Below are 20,209 nucleotides of genomic sequence, written 5' to 3'. Positions count from 1 at the left end.
CCTCACCCTTCCATTTAAGGCTTCAATATCAAGCTCAGCTTTTTTTGCCCATTTCTGCCAGAAATTAGGATCATCTAAAGAAATATCTGTTCTGTTACCAGATGCAACAAAACTAGCCTAAAACAAAACAAATAATAGTTTGATTAAAAGCTGCAATATACACAACTTACGCAATGAAAATTATTTCATGTTTATTCGACAGAGTTTGAATATCTACAGAAATAAAAATAGAAAGATAAATAAAAATAGATAATTCTGAATCATCAAAGATCCAAAGAGAAAGAGAGTGACCAAAGGTGCATGGAATACTTTTAAAGATCTGATTTTACCAGAAATGTTTATTGGGTGATAGGACTCAAAACATGTCAACTTTTAATGCTTTATGTACTGCTAGACTAGCTGTACAACACTACTGCTTTCATTCAGCAGTATCCTCAAGATGAGAACAATGACAAATCCCTGTCTGCCAGAAACAAATGAAATAACTAAACATCTGCCTTTTAAACATATAAATATTATTAAGATGCAAAATGTCATTTGAAGTAAAAAGGAGCATTCTCTGGGTGAAAGTGTTGTGACAAAAGACAACATTCTTTATTATCTGCTGCAGTATCACATGGTTGGAGCACAAAGGGTCAAATGAGTCCTTTAAAAATCGTATTTTACTTTCCAAATGACTGCACCCTTCTTCTAAAACCAGTGATGGGGAGCATTCATTGGAATAAGTGAAATAAATTATTTCCCCTTAAGTACTGTACAAAACGTCCTAAATATTCCACACAAAGTGTATCACTACTAGGTAGTTCTCCATATCAGTGGATTTTAAAAATCCACTGTTTTAAAAATGCAAAACATAATACTTTGAACTTACCTGAATACTCCCCATTGAGCAATCTCAGTTGAGATACAGGTTCTCTAAAACAATTTATTTATACATTGAACCAGTGACGTGCGGTGAGGTTGATACCTGGTGAGGCTCAGCAGGGCAGCGGTCGGCCTCGGCGGGGGAGGGGGGGGGGGGAATTTGCATCGCGGGAGCAACCAAGCGCCCGGGTCTGCAGCAAAGGCGCTTGGTGGCTCCCGCAATGCAAAGTGCCCCGCTGCCCCCCCCGCTGTCCCGGCCTGTGTCTGCTGCTTCTCCAAGCTCCGCCGCTGGAAGTCCCGGATCGCCTCTGGGGGAAGGCTGAGTGAAAAACGGAGCGAAGCTTCTCTGCGGCCTCTCGGCGCTGCCCAGAGGCTCTTGCAGGAGCACGTGTCAGCGGCCGGCGGCCTGGAGCGGCCCCCGCTGTGAGACAAGGGAGCACTTAAAGTAGCCGCTGCCACCACCACCGCCCCGGGCGAAGGAGGGGTGGCGGCGGCGGCTGCTGCTTTAAGTGCTCCCTTGTCTCACAGCCGGGGCCGCTCCAGGCTGCCGGCCGCTGACATGTGATCCTGCAAGAGCCTCTGGGCAGCGCCGGGAGACCGCAGAGAAGCTTCGCTCCGCTTCTCACCCAGCCTTCCCCCAGAGGCGATCCGGGACTTCCAGCAGCGGAGTCTGGAGAAGCAGGCCGGGGCAGGGGCAGCATCGGGGCACTTTGCATCGGGAGCCGCCAAGCGCCCAGGTCTGCAGCAAAGAGCCAGCCTCCTCCTTCTCGCCCACTCCTCTCTCCTCGAAGCACGCCCCGCCCAATGTAAGCGTGCTCAAGAAGACACGATTGGCTGCTTCCAAATCAGGAGGCGGGAGAATTAGTGCCTCTTTTCCATCTGAACTTCTTTGCCTTTTAACTCTTTATTAACTTTTAGAAGGCGAAAAATTCCTTATGGAAAAGAGGCCCCGAGTTCTCTCGCCTCCTGCTTTGGTTAACACTAAGCAGACACCAAGCCACTGTGAGCTGGAATCTGGTAGCAACTATCTTGGCTTTAATTATTTAAAAAAATATATTTAAATTTCTTTCTTTTTCCTGAGGAGACTGGTGAGGCTCCGCCTCCCTTGCCTCTAGTGACTGCACGTCCCTGCATTGAACAGACATTGAGGTTTGTTTTAAAGTATGAAATTTGATATTCAGATATTTTATAGATTCTATAGGGCTTTCTTATAAAGTATCCATTTTTTTCTATAGAAGGGAAATTGCTTTCAAATTATATTCATGTTTCAATTTGTATATTGTACAGATTCAGCGAATAGACTACTTAGATTCTGATTTGGAACAACATTATTTGAGTGTCTGCTACAATGCAATTCAAAAATAAATCTATTTTCTAGGATTATTTATGGGAAAGATCATTCATGCATGATTCTGATTAATTTAGAAAATTAACTTTTTACTGACCTTTGCAATGTGGAGCCTTTTCCCTCAGACTCAATTGTGATTGTGTGTGTTCGTCTCAGAAGAATTTGATCTATATCCTCTTCACAAAATTTGGATTCATTCTTCATCCATTAAAGCACCATAAGCTCCTTTCCTTAAAAGATCCTCTATTTCCTTTTTGGAGAGCTGCTGAACCTATAAGTTGTGAGGAAAAGGAACTTGCCTTTTTATTTTTGATTAAAACTTTTTTTTCTTAACAAGTATAATTAGGATTAGGAAACAATTTTATGGTCCCTGGGATTTTATCCAGTATTGTTTTTCCTTTGAAGTCAGAAGGAAAAATTCAAAATGGTATTTTTCTTGTTGGGTTCAGGAGGCCACCTTTTCCTAAACTTGAAGTTTTTAGATCATGCCTTTCTCATTTCTATGCTATACTTCCAAATTCAAAATAAAGCAATAATTGGACTACATTTATTCTATTTCAATGTATATCGAAGGATGGATTTTTTTTTCAAAGCAACTGAACATTGCAATAAATACAATTCTTATTACTTACAGTGGATATAGAAAGTCCACCTACCACAATTAAAATGCTAGGTTTTTGAGATATATAAAGATAGATCATTTAACTTTTTCTATCTTTAAAATAACATATAAGCGGTATAATTCAACTAAAAAACAAACTGAAATCTTTTAGAGGAGAAAATAACAATAAAAAACTAGAATAATGTGGCTGCATAAGTGTATTAAACTAATACTTTATTGAAGCCATTTTTGACTTTATGACAGCATCCAGTTTTTTGAGGTAAGAGTATATCAATGTAGCACAAAGTGCCTTGGAAAGCTTTGCCTACTCTTCCTTGTTCTTTTGCAATCTGTCAGATTGCAAAGGCATCTCCTGTGCATAACCCTCTTCAGGTTTTCAATTGGATTCAGGTCTGAGTTGGGCCTTTCTAAAACTTTGATCTTATTCTGATAAACCATTATTTTGTTGATTTGGATATATGCTTTTGTTGAAAGGTGAAATTATGCTTCATCTCCAGCATTTTAGCCTGAAGGCTAAAGCCTGAAGGTTTTGTGTCAAAATTGACTGGTATTTGGAACTGTTCATAATTCCTTCCAGCTTGATTAAATTCTAATTCCAACTGAAGAAAAGCAGCCTCAAAACATAATGCTGCCATCACCATGCTTCACTGTGAGTATGGTGTATTTTTGGTGATACACAGTATTGTTTTGGTGAGAAACACAGTTTTTCTCAAATTATGGCCAAAAAGTTCAACCTATGCACTCAGATCATAACACATTTTTCACATACTTTTGTCAGGCTTGACTCAGGTTTTTACAAAAAGTAGCTGGACTTGGATGCTTTTCTTTGTAAAAGAAGGCTTCTGTGTTTCTACAGTATCCCACAGCCCAGACATATGAAGAATATGGGAGATTGTTGTCACGTAGTACATAATCAGTACTTGCCAAAAACTAATGTTGCTGTAGATCTCTTGCAGCCCCTCAGATCAATTTAATCCCTGTTTTTTTATTAATTATGGAGGGATGTCAGTTCTTGGTAATGTCATTCGGGTGTCATATTTTCTCCACTTGTTGATGACTGTCTTTTCTAGGTTCCATGGTATATCCAACGTCTTGAAAAAAATTTTGTACCCTTCTCCTCACTGATACCTTGCAACAATGAGAACCTTTTGATGCTTTTAAGCTCTTAACAGACCATGGCAGAAAGCAGAATAACAGAGTTGGAAGGGACCTTGAAGGCTTGTAGTCCAATCCGCTGCTTAGGCAAAAACCCTACACTACTTCAGATAAATGATTATCCAACATCTTCTTAAAAACATCCAGTGTTGGAACAGTCACAACTTCTGGAGACAAATTGTTCCACTGATTTTGGACTATAAGACACACTGGACTATAAGACACACCTATATTTACAGGAGGAAAACAAGAAGAAAGTGTTCGTCCTCCCCATGTCGCGTTTTTTCCCTCCCTGGCCCGCAGAAGCACTCTGCAGTGTTCCACATGGCCCATTTTCACCCAAAACGTGCCTATTTTTGGCCTGCAGAGTGCTTCTGGGGGCCTGAGAGGGAGAAAACACACTGCGCAGAGGGTTTGGAAACCCCAAAATAGGCCTGTTTTTGGAAAAAATGGGATGTGCAGAGCACTACAAAGTGCTTTTGGATGCCAGGGAACGACAAAAATGCAACATGCGGAAGGTTCCCGGGGGGGGGGGACCCCGTATTTGGTCTGTAACATGAACCTAAAACCCATTTTTTAGGGAGAAAAAAGCCACACCTTATACGTCAAAAAATAGGGCAAGTGGTTTCACTGATTAATTGTTCTAATTGTCAAAAAATTTCTCCTTAGTTCTAAGTTGCATCTCTCCTTGATTAGTTTCCACCCATTGCTTCTTGTCCTGCCCTCAGGTGCTTTTGAGAATAGCTTCACTCTCTCTTCTTTGTGGCTGAGATCCAATATCTTTCTGAGATATTGGAACACTGCTATCATGTCACCCATAGTCCTTATTTTCATTAATCTACACATACCCAGTTCCTGCAGCCATTCTTCATATGTTTTAGCCTCCAGTGCCCTAATCATCTTTGTTGCTCTTCTTTGCACTCTTTCTAGAGTCTGCACATCTTTTTTACATTGAGGCAACCAAAACTGGATGCAGTATTCCAAGTGTGGCCTTATCAAGGCATTATAAAGTGGTATTAACACTTCACGTGATCTTGATTCTATCCCTCTGTTTATGTAGCCTAGAACTGTGTTGGCTTTTTAAGCAGCTGCTGCACACTGCTGGCTCATATTTAAATGGTTGTCCACTAGGACTCCAAGATCCCTCTCATAGTTTCCACCCATTGCTTCTTGTTCTTTTGTACCTGTGCATTTCATTTTTCTTGCCTAAATGTAGAAATGTAGAACCTTACTTTTTTCACCATTGAATTTCATTTTGTTAGATAACGCCCAAAGTTCAAATTCTCCATCTATCCCCTTGTCCAAGTAACTGATAAAGAAGTTGAAGAGTACTGGGCCTAAAACAGAGCCTTGGGGTACCCCACTGGGTCACAGAACCGGCAGCTTTCCTCACTTCATCTTTACAGGCTTGGACTTTTAGCTGATATTCTGCCTCAGTTATTTCCCTTCTTTCCACTTTTTAGACTTGTTCATTTTGTCTTTCAATTTGTCAGAGAGTTCTTTATGCAGACAAGCTGGTTTCTTTTGAGAGCTGTTATTGTTCTTCTTCATTGGTATTGTACTAGATTGGCGTTTTATAATTTCACTTTTCAAAATTTCCCAAGCTTCTTGAATTGTTTTCCCCTTGAGATTCCCATCCATGGAATCCTTCCAAAACTCTCTTAAAGTCCAAGACTCTAGTTTGACCTTGTTCTATTGCTTGTGCTAGCATAATGTTGAATTCCAATACTGCATGATCACTCGTTCTCAAGGTTCCTGTAGCTTCAATACCTTCTATCATTTCATCTCTGTTAGTAAGAATTAAGTCCAATATAGCTGATCCCTTTGTTCCCCTCTCTACTTTTTGAGAAACAAAGTTGTGTGCTAGGTTTGTTAGGAACCTGTTGGATCTTCCACTTGGTGCAGTTTGTTTCCCAGTTGATGTCAGGGTGTTATAATCCCCCATTATTGTTGTGTGCTTCCTACATACCTTAGTTAGCTGACTAGCAAAAAGTTCATCTATTTCCCCGGCTTGGTTGGATGGCCTGTAGTATACTATGGCAATGTCATTTCCCCCCTTTAATATTGACCCAAATGCATTCAAGATAATTTTTGTCATTGTTGTGCTCTATTTCTGTAGAGATTAGTTATTTCTTAAGCATAGTGCAACTCCACCTCCTCTTTTATTTGGTCTATTTCTTTTAAATAATTTAAAACCCTCTAACTCTAGTCCATTTGCGGGGTTTCATCCCACCAGTTTCCATAATGGCAACAGTATCATATCTGCCCTCATTTATTTGAATTTCTAATTCTCAGTTTATTCCTCATCCTTTGTGCATTGGTATATAGACATTTGTCCATTTGATTGCCCCTGTGTTTACTGTTTACATAACTTGTGTTGTGCCTGATTGGCCTTACTTTCTTACTTACTTTGGCATGGCACTCACTATTAAATGCTTGGTTTGCTTGACAGCAAGGTTGATCATCTTACCCACACAAACATATATTACATGCACTGATAACCCTATTAATTTTAGATTCCTGGGGACAAAAATGTTTTGTATCAATTAATTCTCCGTCCCCGCTGTTCAGTTTAAATGATTATCTAGAAAATCTGTGAATTTAGTGCCAAGTAACTCAGTCCCTTTCTTTGATGGATTGAAACCATCTCTTTGGTACAGTTTTTTGTTGAACCAGCTGCAGACATCGTGATTACCGCATTTTTCAGAGTATAAGACGCACCAAAGTTTTGAAGAAGCAAATTAAAAAACATTTTTTTGCACTTTGCGAACCTCCCCAAATGGCCCGTTTTTCATGAAAACGGGCCCATTTTTTGTCAAAAAAAGGGCATGGATAGCCTTTAGGAAGCTTATAGAGTGCTCGGGGGGGGGGGTTGAGCAAAAAATAGCCCATTTTTTTGCTCATTTCTACCCTCTCCAGCCCCCAGGAGCTCTCTGAAAGCTTCCTACAAACTATGCATGGCCATTTTGGTGAAGGGGGCGGAGTTTTGGGAGGCAAAAATGCTGCATTCAGTGTATAAGACGCCCCCAGATTTTCAGCCTCTTTTTTGAGGAAAAAAGGTGCGTTTTATACTCCAAAAAATATGGTAATAAAACCAAAGTTTTTCCGTTTACACCATTCCTTTAGCCATTAAACTCTGCTACACGCTGGCCTTTCCCTTTTTGTTCCTTATATACTGGTAAAATCTCTGAAAAGATAAGACTATAACCTATACTACTAAGTTCATACCCCAAGCTCTGGAAATCAATCTGCACAGAAAGTATATCTTTTTGGGACAGATAATTTGTGCCAAGATGTCTAATAGCATCAACATCACAATCCTTACTGGCATTCCTGACTATCTTAAAAATACGCCTCTTGCCTCTGCTGGCAGTAGCACCTGGCAGACACCTGACCTCTTTTGCTGTAAGAGGCAACTGCATAAATGTCAGAAAAATCCTACTTGAATAGTTGAATTTATATATATATATATATATATATATACACACACATACATACATACATACATACATACATACATACACATATATATATATATATATTTAAAGTCACAACCCCTGGTATGCCCAAATATGGATGTGCAGAGCACTACAAAGTGCTTTTGGATGCCAGGGAACGACAAAATGCAACATGCGGAGGGTTCCCAACATAGGGTATGGCTAGCTGATGAGAGCTAAATAGCTTGAAATAGATCTATACTAGTCTCCATTTATTTATTTATCAGCATAAATATAACACACACACACACACACACACACACACATATATACACATACACATACATACATACACACACACACATACATATATACACTTTATATCAGAGTTACTTTAATTGATGGCAAGTATGTACTACTATTTAACATCAGTTTGAATTGATTATTCTGAACATAGACACATCCCAACTTATAAGAGGGTGTTGACACTTATACAGGCACATTATTCTAGTTCCTTTTTCAGCACTAAATAATTTCAGCTTGTTTTTCAATTGACTTGTACAGCTTAAATGTTATATTAAAGGTGGAAATAATTCTTAAAGGGTTTATCTTGGATTTGTTACATCGCAAAAACCTGGTATTTTAACAGGAGTGGGTAGACTTTTTATATCCAGATTTTTATGTACTAGTTCCTTGTTAATTAGAACATTTAGATGAAATACTTGGATGGGATATGTAGTTGGTCTGTCAAATCTTTTTTGAATAAAATACAGACTATCAATTTCAAAAATAACCATTATTTTTGAAATGAATAAAGTCACACCATTAATAAATTATATAGTAAGAAAAAAGATACTAGGGAACAAAACTTTATCTAGTTAACAAATGAATAAATTTAGAATATACTTTATGGCAATAAATAACAAATTCTCCCCCCCCCCTCTTCCCATCCTCCCTCCCTCCATCTATCTTTGGATGGACGAGAATCAGGAAATCCAGAGCTGTAGACTAAACTCAGAAAGTGAATAATAACGTAAAAAAAATATGTGTGACTGCCGTATTACGGCAGATAAAACAACATGGGCATATGTGTGTAATCATCAGAAGTCAAGGTCTATTCAAGAAAACTTTATACTATTTTTAAAGCTATAAATATAAAAAGGAAGGGAAGGGAAGAAGTGGGGCATATATATTTTACCCCATTTGTAGCATTCTCTCTTCCGCCATGGATTGAAGCACAGCTTTATCAAGACCAAGTTTTAAGCTTGCTTTGTCAAACTTTCCCTTTCATAAGAATTCCTTGTTATTAATCTGTAGATCTTCACAGATTGGCGCTGTCCTATCCTGTGGCATCGAGCTTGAGCCTGGAAAAATATGACATGAGAGATATTTTTTTAAAACAGATTAAAATAGTAGTAAAATGAACAAATGTTAGAACAATATGTTGTTTAAAATTTTTTGAAGTGTTCAACCACAACGTATTATCTGAGCAATAAATTCTGGGGGAAGAAGAGCACTAGGGAAATAGAATATGTCAACTGCCTTTCCAATATTACCTGAAGATCATTCTGAGGATTCCAATCTGAATCAAAAATAATGCAGGTATCAGCAGCTGTAGATTAATCCCAAGCCACCTGCTCTTGTGCATAGTAGAAAAACAAATCTGTCAGAATCAGGTCTGGAAAACCTATCAATAGCTGCTTGACGAAGGTTGCCTCTTACTCTGCCATCTATTCGTTCATAAGGATATCTACAAAAATAAGTAGTATTAATAAGGTACACCCTCTATGCCAGTAATTCAAGACTGAAAGCATTGTTCTCAGAAAATGCATCTTTTCTTCTTACTAACTTTCATAACTTTGCATCTCAATTTCAGTTCTAGCTGTAAAAGGAAGTACATAAGTATGTAAGAAATAAGTGAGCAGAAAGAGCAGTTATAAGATTTCTTGTATCAAATGTATGTCAAATTGCTGAAAATTACAAAAAGTTATAGAAAAAATGTTACAATATAATTAATTGGCTCTGTGTCACTCACAGCTAAGAGCCTGAAAATTGTTCCAATTGAAAATAATAAAGGAAGAAAACATTTTTGAAAATCTAAAAAGTATTAACGACTGTTTTATGGACCTTTATTAGAGTCTGGTACATATAATAGACAATGGTTTTAATCATGTTTTATTCTAAAAGCATTATCACTTTTAGCAAAGCTCCCACCACTCTTTGAAAGAGATGAGCAGTTTAGAAATGTGAAAAATAAATAAATAAATCATAAAGTCTTACGTAAAAGGTTATATACTATGACTCTGAACAAAGAGAATTAATGAGTATTATTTGGTTTAGGCAGTCTTCTACTTATTGTAAATATTCCTTGTCTGTGAAACACAGGCTAAATACTTAATAAAATAATTGTTAGAATTTATTTCCTAAACTTAAATTATACTGTTGTTCTCACCGTCTTTGAATGAGGTAGTCTTCCAGTATGTCCAAGCAGCGCACCATCTGGGAAAAGATAAGCACTCTGTGGCCACCAGCCTTCAATTTTGGCAGCAACTTGTCAATCAGTACTAGCTTGCCAGCAGCCTGGATCATTGCCTGGAGCTGAAAATCTGGAGAGTCAGGATTGTGTGTTTCTTTAAACTCTTCCAAAATTTTCTCTTCAGCACCTGCAGAGATTGGACAGCAATATGTGAATACTCTAAAGGTTTTATTGATAAAATTATGAATTTACCCGTTCCCCATACAATGTCTAAGAGTTTTATGTGTAAATGTGTATTTATATATTTATTTAAATTTAACATGGAAAATACATAAATAAGTACAAACAATAAAAGCAAAGCTTCCAGCAAACAAGTTCACAACAACATAGAGGTGCCAAGCCAGAAGTCATAACAATTAGGGAGCAGTGAGTGACTGAATAATTAATTAGCAAATTAAGAACATTAAGTACAATATATGTAACAGCGAACAGAGAACATTTTTTTCAGAAAGTGTTTTACATACTGTTACTAACCATCAAAACTATAGGTTACATTAACTGAATTCTAGTATGAAAAACATCTTAAAATTGAATGACTTCATTATTTACCAGGTAAAGACTACTTTGTGGCAAAATAAATTAACTGTCGATCATAATCACAGTAAAAAAGTCCCAATAAAAAAGATTATAGACAAAAACTAACAAAATAAGGGCCACACACAGCAATGTATGGATCCTCCACCACTTCATTAAATATGAATTATTGCATTGGTATTCAGTCAGAATCTGGAAGATTTGATCATATGGGAGAGCATTTTTTTTTTAAAAAAATAGGACATCTTAAAATCATTATTACAAGGGTGTTTGCTAACTTAAAATATGGCTGATTTGTTTTTGTGGTAATTTAGTTTTATCTTAAATTACTGAAAACAAGAACATAATGACACCCACATCCTATAAATGAAAAACAATTAATACAAGTAATTTAATATAGGAAATAAGAAGTATTATATAGCAGTAACATTTGTGAATGAAGCATTAGATTCCATTATATATCTTAAAATAGTGTTATACACACGACAACAGAAAGGAAAAATCCACACCAACAGCGGAAAGCAGAAATGCTTACTTATTTTTAGATAATTATTTCTAATCACTATTATATTGTATAGAACAGCGATGGCTAACCTTTTGGTCATCACATGCCCTCATGCGTCCGCACCCATAATGCAATGCATGCACAACATCCCTGGGATCCGCCCCCTGCACATGCATGTGCAACACCCACCCCACTTGTTTTGGGCCTAGTAGGCCTGCCTGCAGCCTCCTGGGACCAAAAACTGGCCGCTGGGGCAGGCAGATCACACCCTTCCATGCTCCCCCTCCCGCATCCATGCACACACGTCTCCCAACCCCATGAATGCATGTTCTGCATGCGCCCCACCCACCATGCATGCATGACAGGGACCGGAAATCAGCTGGCCAGTGGGAGGCACACATGCATGCACGGTGGAGCTGAGCTGGGGTGATGGCTCGTGTGCCCGCAGAGAGGGCTCTGCATGCCACCTGTGGCACATGTGTCACAGGTTCGCCATCACAGATATAGAACTATTTTGGTTTAGACAAAATTACATTTTGATATATCAGAAACTTCATTCTTTTATTATTGAATGAACCATGATTATCTATATTAACAAGCTGACATGATTTTTTATTATGTGATACAGTTCCCATGTCTGATGTATCTAGGCAGTTCTAAATTTATTGTAGTATAAGCCTATTGGTGACAATAACAAATGCTTTTAAAAGTAATTAGGAAATCATTTCTTCGATGAAAATAATGACACTTGGCTTGAAGATACAAGAAAGGAAGTTGATTATTGTCGTAAGGCATTGATGCAATCTTTCAAGTAAGTTGGTATGTAGTTAAACCTGGCATTTGGAGATTTACATTCTCCTCAAAAATAAAATTTGTTTTAAAATTGAAGCCTGTAAATAATGTAGATTATTAGGTAATTGTTTTAACTGTGTAAGCTACCAAAATTCATATGCAAATGAGATGGGTGGCCATAATACATACATAATTATAGTCCTTACACAAAGTTTTTATAAAATAAGAGAAAACCAGCATACCATTTATAAGGTATGGATGGTTGCAACATTTTCTCAGTTCCATCATAGTGTTTAACAGATTAGGGACATTTGCTTGACCACCTCCTTTTGACAAAAATGCGAAATTCTTTTCAAGAATAGCTCTGTAGTATTTTTTCTGAATGTTTGTCAATTCAACTTCAATAATAGTTTCTTCCTTGGGTGCCAGGTTCTTCTCCACATCTTCTTTCAGTCGTCTCAACATCATTGGTTTTAAAATTGCTTGAAGTTTCTGAACCTGATAAAATAAATGTTTATATTACAATTTTCAATTCCTATTATAAATGTCCTTATATAATATGTACATCTTTCCATAATTTTATATTATGCTGCAATTTTTGGAAAAATGAAATTATTTCCATAAATACTATTATCATTCATCAACAGTGTTTACAGGATAACTTTATTATGGTAGGAATAACTTCATTACAGTAAATGCTCTATTTAACAGATGATGTGGGGAAATGAGTTTCTGTTAAATCCAAATATCCATTAAATCAGAATTTACATCATTTGCATAATTACATAATTAACATGACTGGTGACATTTGCAGTAAAACCCCAATTTAATAGAAACATGCTTGATATAATGCACATTATCCTGTTAATGGAATGAAGTCTGAACTGAACATTTGTCTTGTTTATACCAGGTCTGGAAAAAAGAGATCTGTTAAACAGATTGTTTACTATATTAACATGTACTAAAAGATTGTAGTAACTAACATAGAACTGTAATTCAAACATTCAGAGCAATTAACATGCACTGGAGATATTACATGACTAAAGAAGTCTTAATTGTATGAGATTTAATCATGCCAATAATTGAATAATTAAATTATAGTAAATAAAAAGACCCATGTGATACAATAGTACAGCCAAATCCTTGTAGCTTTTACTATATTTATCAAACAATATATTCTATTTCTTCTACAATGAGATATAACATTTTATATTGTTATTGTATGAGCTAAAATATTGGTAATATTTTGCATACTTCATTTAAAAAGCCTATTTATCAGGTTTATTCGATGTAATAATCTCCAGATGTACTGAATTAACAGCTAAATTCCTAGCTGACATTGTTCAAATGTTTTAAATGCTTTAAATGTTTTTTAAAAATTGTTTTGCTTTTAAATACTTGGTATTATTTTGCTTTGTGTTTTAAGTATCACTATAAATATTAATACATTTTAAATAATAATAGGCTGGCTCATATATTCCAGTAAAGTTCGCTATATAGTTTACATTTACACAGGATCTCTTTAAAAATTACAAATATTTTTTAAAAAAGTTTAAATTAATTTTGACAATAATAAACTGAAAAACCTCCTATAAGTATAATAGTTTGATTCCAATAAAAACAAAAACGTTACTCTGGAGAATTTTCAAAATTCGTGACTATTATAATTGGAAAGAAATATTTACCTGTTCCTCAGTTTTAGATCACCGAATTCTTGCATGAAAGTGGTTCTGAAGGAAAACGACTTGGTTCCAAGAAATGGAGCAAGCTAAAAAGCTCTTCTACAGTATTTTGCAAAGGAGTCCCTGTTAGAAGCACCTTGTGTTCCTGAAAAAAATAAGACAGTGAAAAAATTTATTCAATTTATTTTATATTTTATTTATTAATTAAATTTTATGCTACCCATCTCTACTACAAGATAAGATTTCAATCTCTTTCATGTCCATTTTTTTCCTACCGTATTTTAGAGATTATCAGTGGATTGTTTAAAGTGTGCAAATGAATTGTGTTTCATAGCATTCTCTTAAGCAGAAAAATTGTAATGACAAGAATGTTAACAAAACTGGAATTCAAATGGACAAAATTAGAAGACTTTTTGCTGAGATTTAAGAGTATCAATACCCACCAGGTCCATCATTTTGAGCCCTTCTAGCAGCTTACAATTTCTGTTCTTCAGCCTGTGAGCTTCATCAATGATCACACATCGCCATGGAATGTTACGGAGCTCAGGACAATCAGTCAAAATCATTTCAAATGTTGTAATGATGGCATGAAATCTGTATGATCCTTTAATTACACGACCCTAAAAGCATAGAGAATATTATGTAATTATTATATACTGTTAAAACAACCTTATGCATGATTCAAATGCTTTCTTTCAAAACAAAAAAAAATCACTGACTAATGATGATAGAATTGTCAATAATACCTAAATCCTGTTCTTAAACCTAAACATCTTAAACCCAAAGAATTTACTTTGGAAGTTGAAAGCTACAATAATATTGTGCAAATGTTACCAACAGTATCAAATGTTCTATGGAATACTGATAATGTGACAATGTGGGAAGAGAGCCATATTAATAACTTGGATCTGCATAAAAAATCTGCCTTCTCAACACCATTCACCTGATTTTTTGTTACTTTTATTTTATTTATTACATTTATATGCCATCCTGTTATTTTAGAGGCAACTCAGTGGCTTATGGAGTAAAAACATCAAAGTAAAACATAAAAATATTAGGATGATAAATATGAATATTAAAAATATTATTACATTTGTATCCCGATGAAGAGAACTGCACCAAAAGCTTATGCTTTATAATAAAATGTGTTAGTTGGAAAAAGTGCTACAAGACTCTTCCAGGTTTTTTAATATGATGGAAAAATGTACTTATAAATTATTCTTAGTTTTGTTTAATCACAGTGGAAAAGCTATACTGTACTGTTTTTAATCTCCTGATTTAGAAAAAACTTAATAGAGTAATATTTATGTGTGCAAAATTTAATGAAAACATTTCCCTTTGGCAACCCCTTTTCCAATCCTGACTTTAAATTTTGAAACAATGAAGGACAATAACCAACAAGGAGAAATAGTTATTTGAAGTCATCTTTTGTTATACTAATAACATTTACCTGTGGGTCTTTGAAGTACATTTCATATGTCTGAATCATCCTTCGACTGGCTTGGCTCCCATGATACACAACAACGTTCAACTCTGTCCAGGTACGGAATTCTCTTTCCCAATTGGGGATTGTAGACAATGGGGCAATAACCAAAAATGGACCATGGATTCCTTTTAAATATATCTCATAGAGAAATGTAATGGACTGGATAGTTTTTCCCAATCCCATTTCATCTGCTAAAATGCAGTTGCGTCTGCAATGAATAAATTGTTCAGTTCTGAAATTATAATTCAGCTCCTCAAATGAGATTTACAAAACACACTTCCTTATTTATTTGACTGTAAGAATCTTAAGTATCATGAGGACATTTACTTTTAAGAATTAAATAGTGTCAACTCAAACATCCTTATTAAAACAGGGGGGAAAAAAACCACTTCAAGATTTAATACAAATTCATGCAAAGAAAAAGTGTGCGTGTGCATGTAGCCGGGGTGAGTGGAGGAGCGACAGATAATATAGTCACAGAAGTTGTTATTTTACTAATTAAGATCATTAAAACATCCTGTATTTTAAACTATTCAGGGATATTAAATTTGAATGGTCAAACTATACTGTTTTACAATGAATGCATAATACATACGTGTTGTACCAGTTGAAAAGAAGCCAGTTTACTCCTTCCAACTGGTATTCCCTGAGTTTGTTGTTGTTTTTATATTCTCTGGAACATTCTGATTTCTTCCAGTCATCAGCAGGAGGTCGCTCCTATATCAAATGCAGCAAATCATATTAGTGGTTTCCACAAACCACAGTATTAAGCTACTATTAAGAAACATTTTCAATAGAAAGCTAAATCTTACCACACGTTCTGTTTCTGGCTCCCTAGCCACTAGTTTCTCATATTCCTCAATCTTAGCTTGATCTATGTCTTTCTTTAATTCCCATGTGCTGTCTTCATATGGAAGTGAACACCATTTCACCAAATAATGAATCAGGGGCTTTTTTAAGGGAAAAAAGCAAACAAAATGATTATACGAAAGTCAATTAATATGATCAATGCCATTGTAATTTTGTAAACTAAATAAAACTTAGCATATTTCATTGAACTTCTATTTCTAATGTAAAAACAGCACATAAACTGAGAAAGTACTTTGTTACATCGCTTTTAAAGTTACTGATTACTAACCCATAATTCCAATTCTTTTACTAACTATCTGTGAATTCACCAATGACTGACCTTAGAAAACTAAGTAAGGGCTCTCAGAAGAATACACAAAGTTCATTGATAAGTGTCCTGAATCAGTAAGGAAAATAGTTTTCCAAGAGAGCAGTTGCAATGAGTACGGAACCAGAAGTTCAAATGGTTTTGAGATGGGCCAGGTTGAGCACTGGGGAAAGATTCTAAGGCAGCACAATAGCTTAGAGTTATATACTGCTTCACAGTGCTTTACAGCCTGCTCTATAATAAATAAATAATAAATAGTTGAGGTAGAAAAAAAACATACAAACTGCTTAATAGTAATCCTTATAAAGTTGGGCAACTGAAAATCATATCTCTGTAAGTTGAAACTATAGCTAGATCTTTTCTTTTTCCTTTAAACTTCAACAACAATGTAGCTGAGTTTTCTCTGAAAGCTCTAGCAGGCTGAATACTTTTTCTATTTTTTAAGGATGTTTTCTGTGTAGAATATTTTGTGAAAGCTCACATGTTCTACCCTGTTCCCCTGAAAGTAAGACTGCCCTGGATAATAAGTTCAATCGGGCGCATGCACTAAAATAAGCTCTCCCCGAAAATATTGCAACACAGCAGCAGCCATGAGGTGACCATGCTCACTGCCCCCTGCACTTCAAAAATAATAAAACCTACCAGAAAATAAGACCAAGCACTTATTTCGGAAGTCAAAAGAAAATAAGACCCTGTCTTATTTTTAGTAAAACATGGTACTGCAAGTGCAAATGAAACTTATAATTCCCAAGTCATATTTTTGAGCATCTGGATGAACCATTTTTTCTTCTATTCAAACATGTGCAATTCTTGGACAAGTCCCTGCACTGGACATTAGCTTTAAGTCTCTGAAGTAGAAGTCCCATCAACAACACAAAATCCAGACATACTGTAAAGATATGATGACTCACTGGATGAACAGATTCTCTATCACACAGCAAAATTTTAGAGAGCCATCATTTTTCAAGGAACAACAGAATATTAATATGAATTATTAAGCACTCTACTTTATAATTTACTGCTGATGGTGGGAGCAATATAATTATAAAATGAAGTATCAATCCAGTCTGTTGAGGTAAACCAGCTGCATTTAAAAAGTAAAGCTAAAATAAAACATATGAAATTTGGCTATTTGCAGATTGGTATTTGGATCCAGAAGATGATGAACCTGATAAAGATCTTTTTTTCCAATATTAGAATAAAAACCTTCCCTGAAATAATTCAGAGAAACTCACTTTCAAGTTGTTCTATAGCAAACAAACCTTAGTTTTTTTCTATAGGGCAGTCTGTGACTTAAACCAGGAATAAAAGAGAACAGAAATAATCTGTGTGGCTATTGTGGGAGATCGCTATTCATAAATTCACTATAATAGAATTCCAAACATAAAATGTCAACAGAATGAACTAAAAGAATCAAAAGTTCTACTTGGAATCCCAGCTTGGTCTCCTATGGATTTGCTGAATGGATCTAGCTGATTTGAAGAATGTCCTATGATTTGATCCCATCTAATAGCATGCATCTTCACCTGAACAATATCAACTTCCATAAATACCAAAATTTTGGTTTCAGACACAGCCTAGCATGCTCATAATTATCTGGTCTTATAACTAAATATACCATAGTAAATCCTCAACTCAGATCCAAGTTTCCTGTGAGAGTTCTTTGAAATGAAGCCATATGTGATGCTGAAGGGCAACTGAACTACTCAAGGCTTTTGAAGCACAATCTCTGGAGGGATGAACATCATTTACTGTTTAGCAAAGACAGAGGAAATCTTTTCATAAGAAAAATGCAGGTATTTAGTAAGGCAAGTCTAGTACTGTATTTTAAGTATAAGACACTCCGGAGTATAAGACGCAACTTAGTTTTTGGGGAGGAAAATCAGAAGAAAAAAAAATCTGCCTCTGTCTACAAGCATCCATGATATTTAGCTGGCTAATTTCCTGTCAGTGTGTGAGTTCATGACTTGGTCAGGCAATGAATAGGCATAGCAACTAAGTCAGCCAATGAGGGCTATTTGGACTCTGAAACAGTACTTGCTATGTGAGCAACAAGGAGACAGGAAGGAGCTTGGCTTAGCTGAGAAGTGAAAGTGAAACTGCTTGTGTTTTGCTTGTATTGTATATTATTATTATTTTGACCCCTGCTGAATCAGTTACTTTTGTGTGCTTTCTGAATGTGATTACTGCTGCAAACTGTGACCAGCCAGGTCAGTTTTAGCACTGATAGCAGCCTGATTCAGCACAGCTGATTGGCGGGTAGATTGGACTGCAGGAATACCCCTAATCAGCTGTTCTAGGCTACAGGGATTGCCAGAGACCATCCCTGCCTCACGTTTTTGGCCTCTGGTGGGGGTGGGTGGAGGCACATTTGGTGTATAAGATGCACCCAAATTTTCACCTTTTTTTGGGGGGGGGGAGGAAGGTGTGTCTTGTACTCTGAAAAATATGGTAATTTATTGTCCTGAGGAACAATGAAGCTAAAGAATAAAATTTCCAACTTACTCAGTCAGGTTTTCTCCCTTTGCTTTCCACCAGACCTGAATGTTGCTAGTTTATGGCTACTAAGGTTAATATATTTTAAGCATTATTGACTTTAAAGAAATCACAGTCCTTCTCCAGCACCTTCAAGCCTCTTGGATACTTTGGTTTTAAGCAAGATTGATTGATGATTGATTCATTCATTCATCATATGGCACATTTTAAGCAAGAATCTGTGGCCAACAAGTAATACTGTGGAACCTTGTTCTAGCTAAATACCACATACTGAATGGTCTACCTCTCGTTTGAACAATGTTACATTTCAAATAATTTTTTCAGTGTATGATCTAATGACTTCACCACTAATATCAGTGCTTAGCCCCCTACTTCTGCATTCAAATTCATTTCAATTTGTATAATCACCCACTCACTAAAACACATGGGTAGATAAAGTTTAAAATAATACATATAGAGATACATACACACACACATACATACACACACATGTGTGTGCTTTATAAATATAGATAAAAAAACCAGCAAAAAATATGTGTTCTACATCAGCAATCCCTAACCTTTTTGGCTTTGCAGATCGATGGAGGGGAGAAAGGGGATAGTTCCCTGGAAGCAGTGGGCGAGCATGTGCAGCTCCAATTGCATGAGTGGCATGTGTGTTCACCACCAACGCAAATGGAATATTGCACGTAAACTCGCCTGCCAGTTCAACAGCCGGGTTCTAAATGGGGATCACTGTTCTGTTCAATTTGGAAAGACTGGCTTTACACTTCTCATCTACTATGGTAGTCTATGCACAACCACTTGGAAAGAAGGACTAAACATATTAACAATACTGACAAATATAAGAAAGTCTGACCAAGAACTGGTTGATGCCTCCAGTAGATGAACTATAGCTCAGACTGGTCGTTGTGGATGTGATACAAAGCAGCAAGTGAAACTCAATCAATAGAAGTATCTTTCTTATTTGTTACTGTGTTTCCCTGAAAATTAGACAGGGTCTTATTTTGTTTTGATCCCCAAAATAAGCGCTTGGCCTTATTTTCAGGGAGATCTTATTATTTTTGAGGTGCAGGAGGCCGCGAGCGTGGTCACCTCATGGCTGCTGCTGTGTTGCAATATTTTGAGGGGAGGGTTAATTTTTGGGGGAGGGCTTATTTTAGCGCATGTGCTCAAAAGCCCTATTGGGCTAATTATCTGGGGAGGTCTTATTTTCAGGGAAAGGTGGTACATTTACTGTTGTCCAGAAATATGCTGATGGAAGAGTTAAAGACAAAAATGAAAATAAAAAGTTTTTTCTTCCTTGATTTAACTGGCCACAATGGAAACAAATCTGGTGAAATCAATATTAAGAAATTATAGAAGACTGTGATATAAATATCATATCAATATTGATAATATGTTGCATCCAAAAAAATGTGGAAAATACAGACAAGAGAGATCTGCTCCAATTAATGAAGAAATTGATACTGGACTAAATAACAAAACATTTTAAGTGAGGCCACATACTTCTATAGAAAACAAGTCAGGAAGCCCACCACTATCGGGTAGTACATTTCTCTACAAGATTAGAAA

The 20,209-nt window shown here is 36.2% G+C and overlaps 1 protein-coding gene across 1 annotated transcript in view; it reads right to left on the bottom strand.

Moving 5' to 3' along the window:
- The window catches only part of CHD7 (chromodomain helicase DNA binding protein 7), a 206,345-nt gene that overhangs the window by 26,104 nt on the left and 160,032 nt on the right, over positions 1–20,209 (bottom strand). Inside the window, 17 exon segments of the mRNA XM_032222540.1 lie at positions 7–117; positions 2,306–2,408; positions 2,410–2,483; positions 8,625–8,650; positions 8,653–8,706; positions 8,709–8,790; positions 8,983–9,046; positions 9,048–9,176; positions 9,879–10,089; positions 12,036–12,291; positions 13,479–13,495; positions 13,498–13,524; positions 13,527–13,620; positions 13,919–14,095; positions 14,926–15,169; positions 15,557–15,678; positions 15,774–15,911. Coding sequence (XP_032078431.1) covers positions 7–117; positions 2,306–2,408; positions 2,410–2,483; positions 8,625–8,650; positions 8,653–8,706; positions 8,709–8,790; positions 8,983–9,046; positions 9,048–9,176; positions 9,879–10,089; positions 12,036–12,291; positions 13,479–13,495; positions 13,498–13,524; positions 13,527–13,620; positions 13,919–14,095; positions 14,926–15,169; positions 15,557–15,678; positions 15,774–15,911 — 1,929 coding nt within the window.

This window comes from Thamnophis elegans, chromosome 8, assembly GCF_009769535.1.
Source record: "Thamnophis elegans isolate rThaEle1 chromosome 8, rThaEle1.pri, whole genome shotgun sequence".
Taxonomy (NCBI): Eukaryota; Metazoa; Chordata; class Lepidosauria; order Squamata; family Colubridae; genus Thamnophis; species Thamnophis elegans.
Note: the sequence above shows the minus strand (reverse complement) of the source record. Positions and strands in the feature narration are given on the sequence as shown.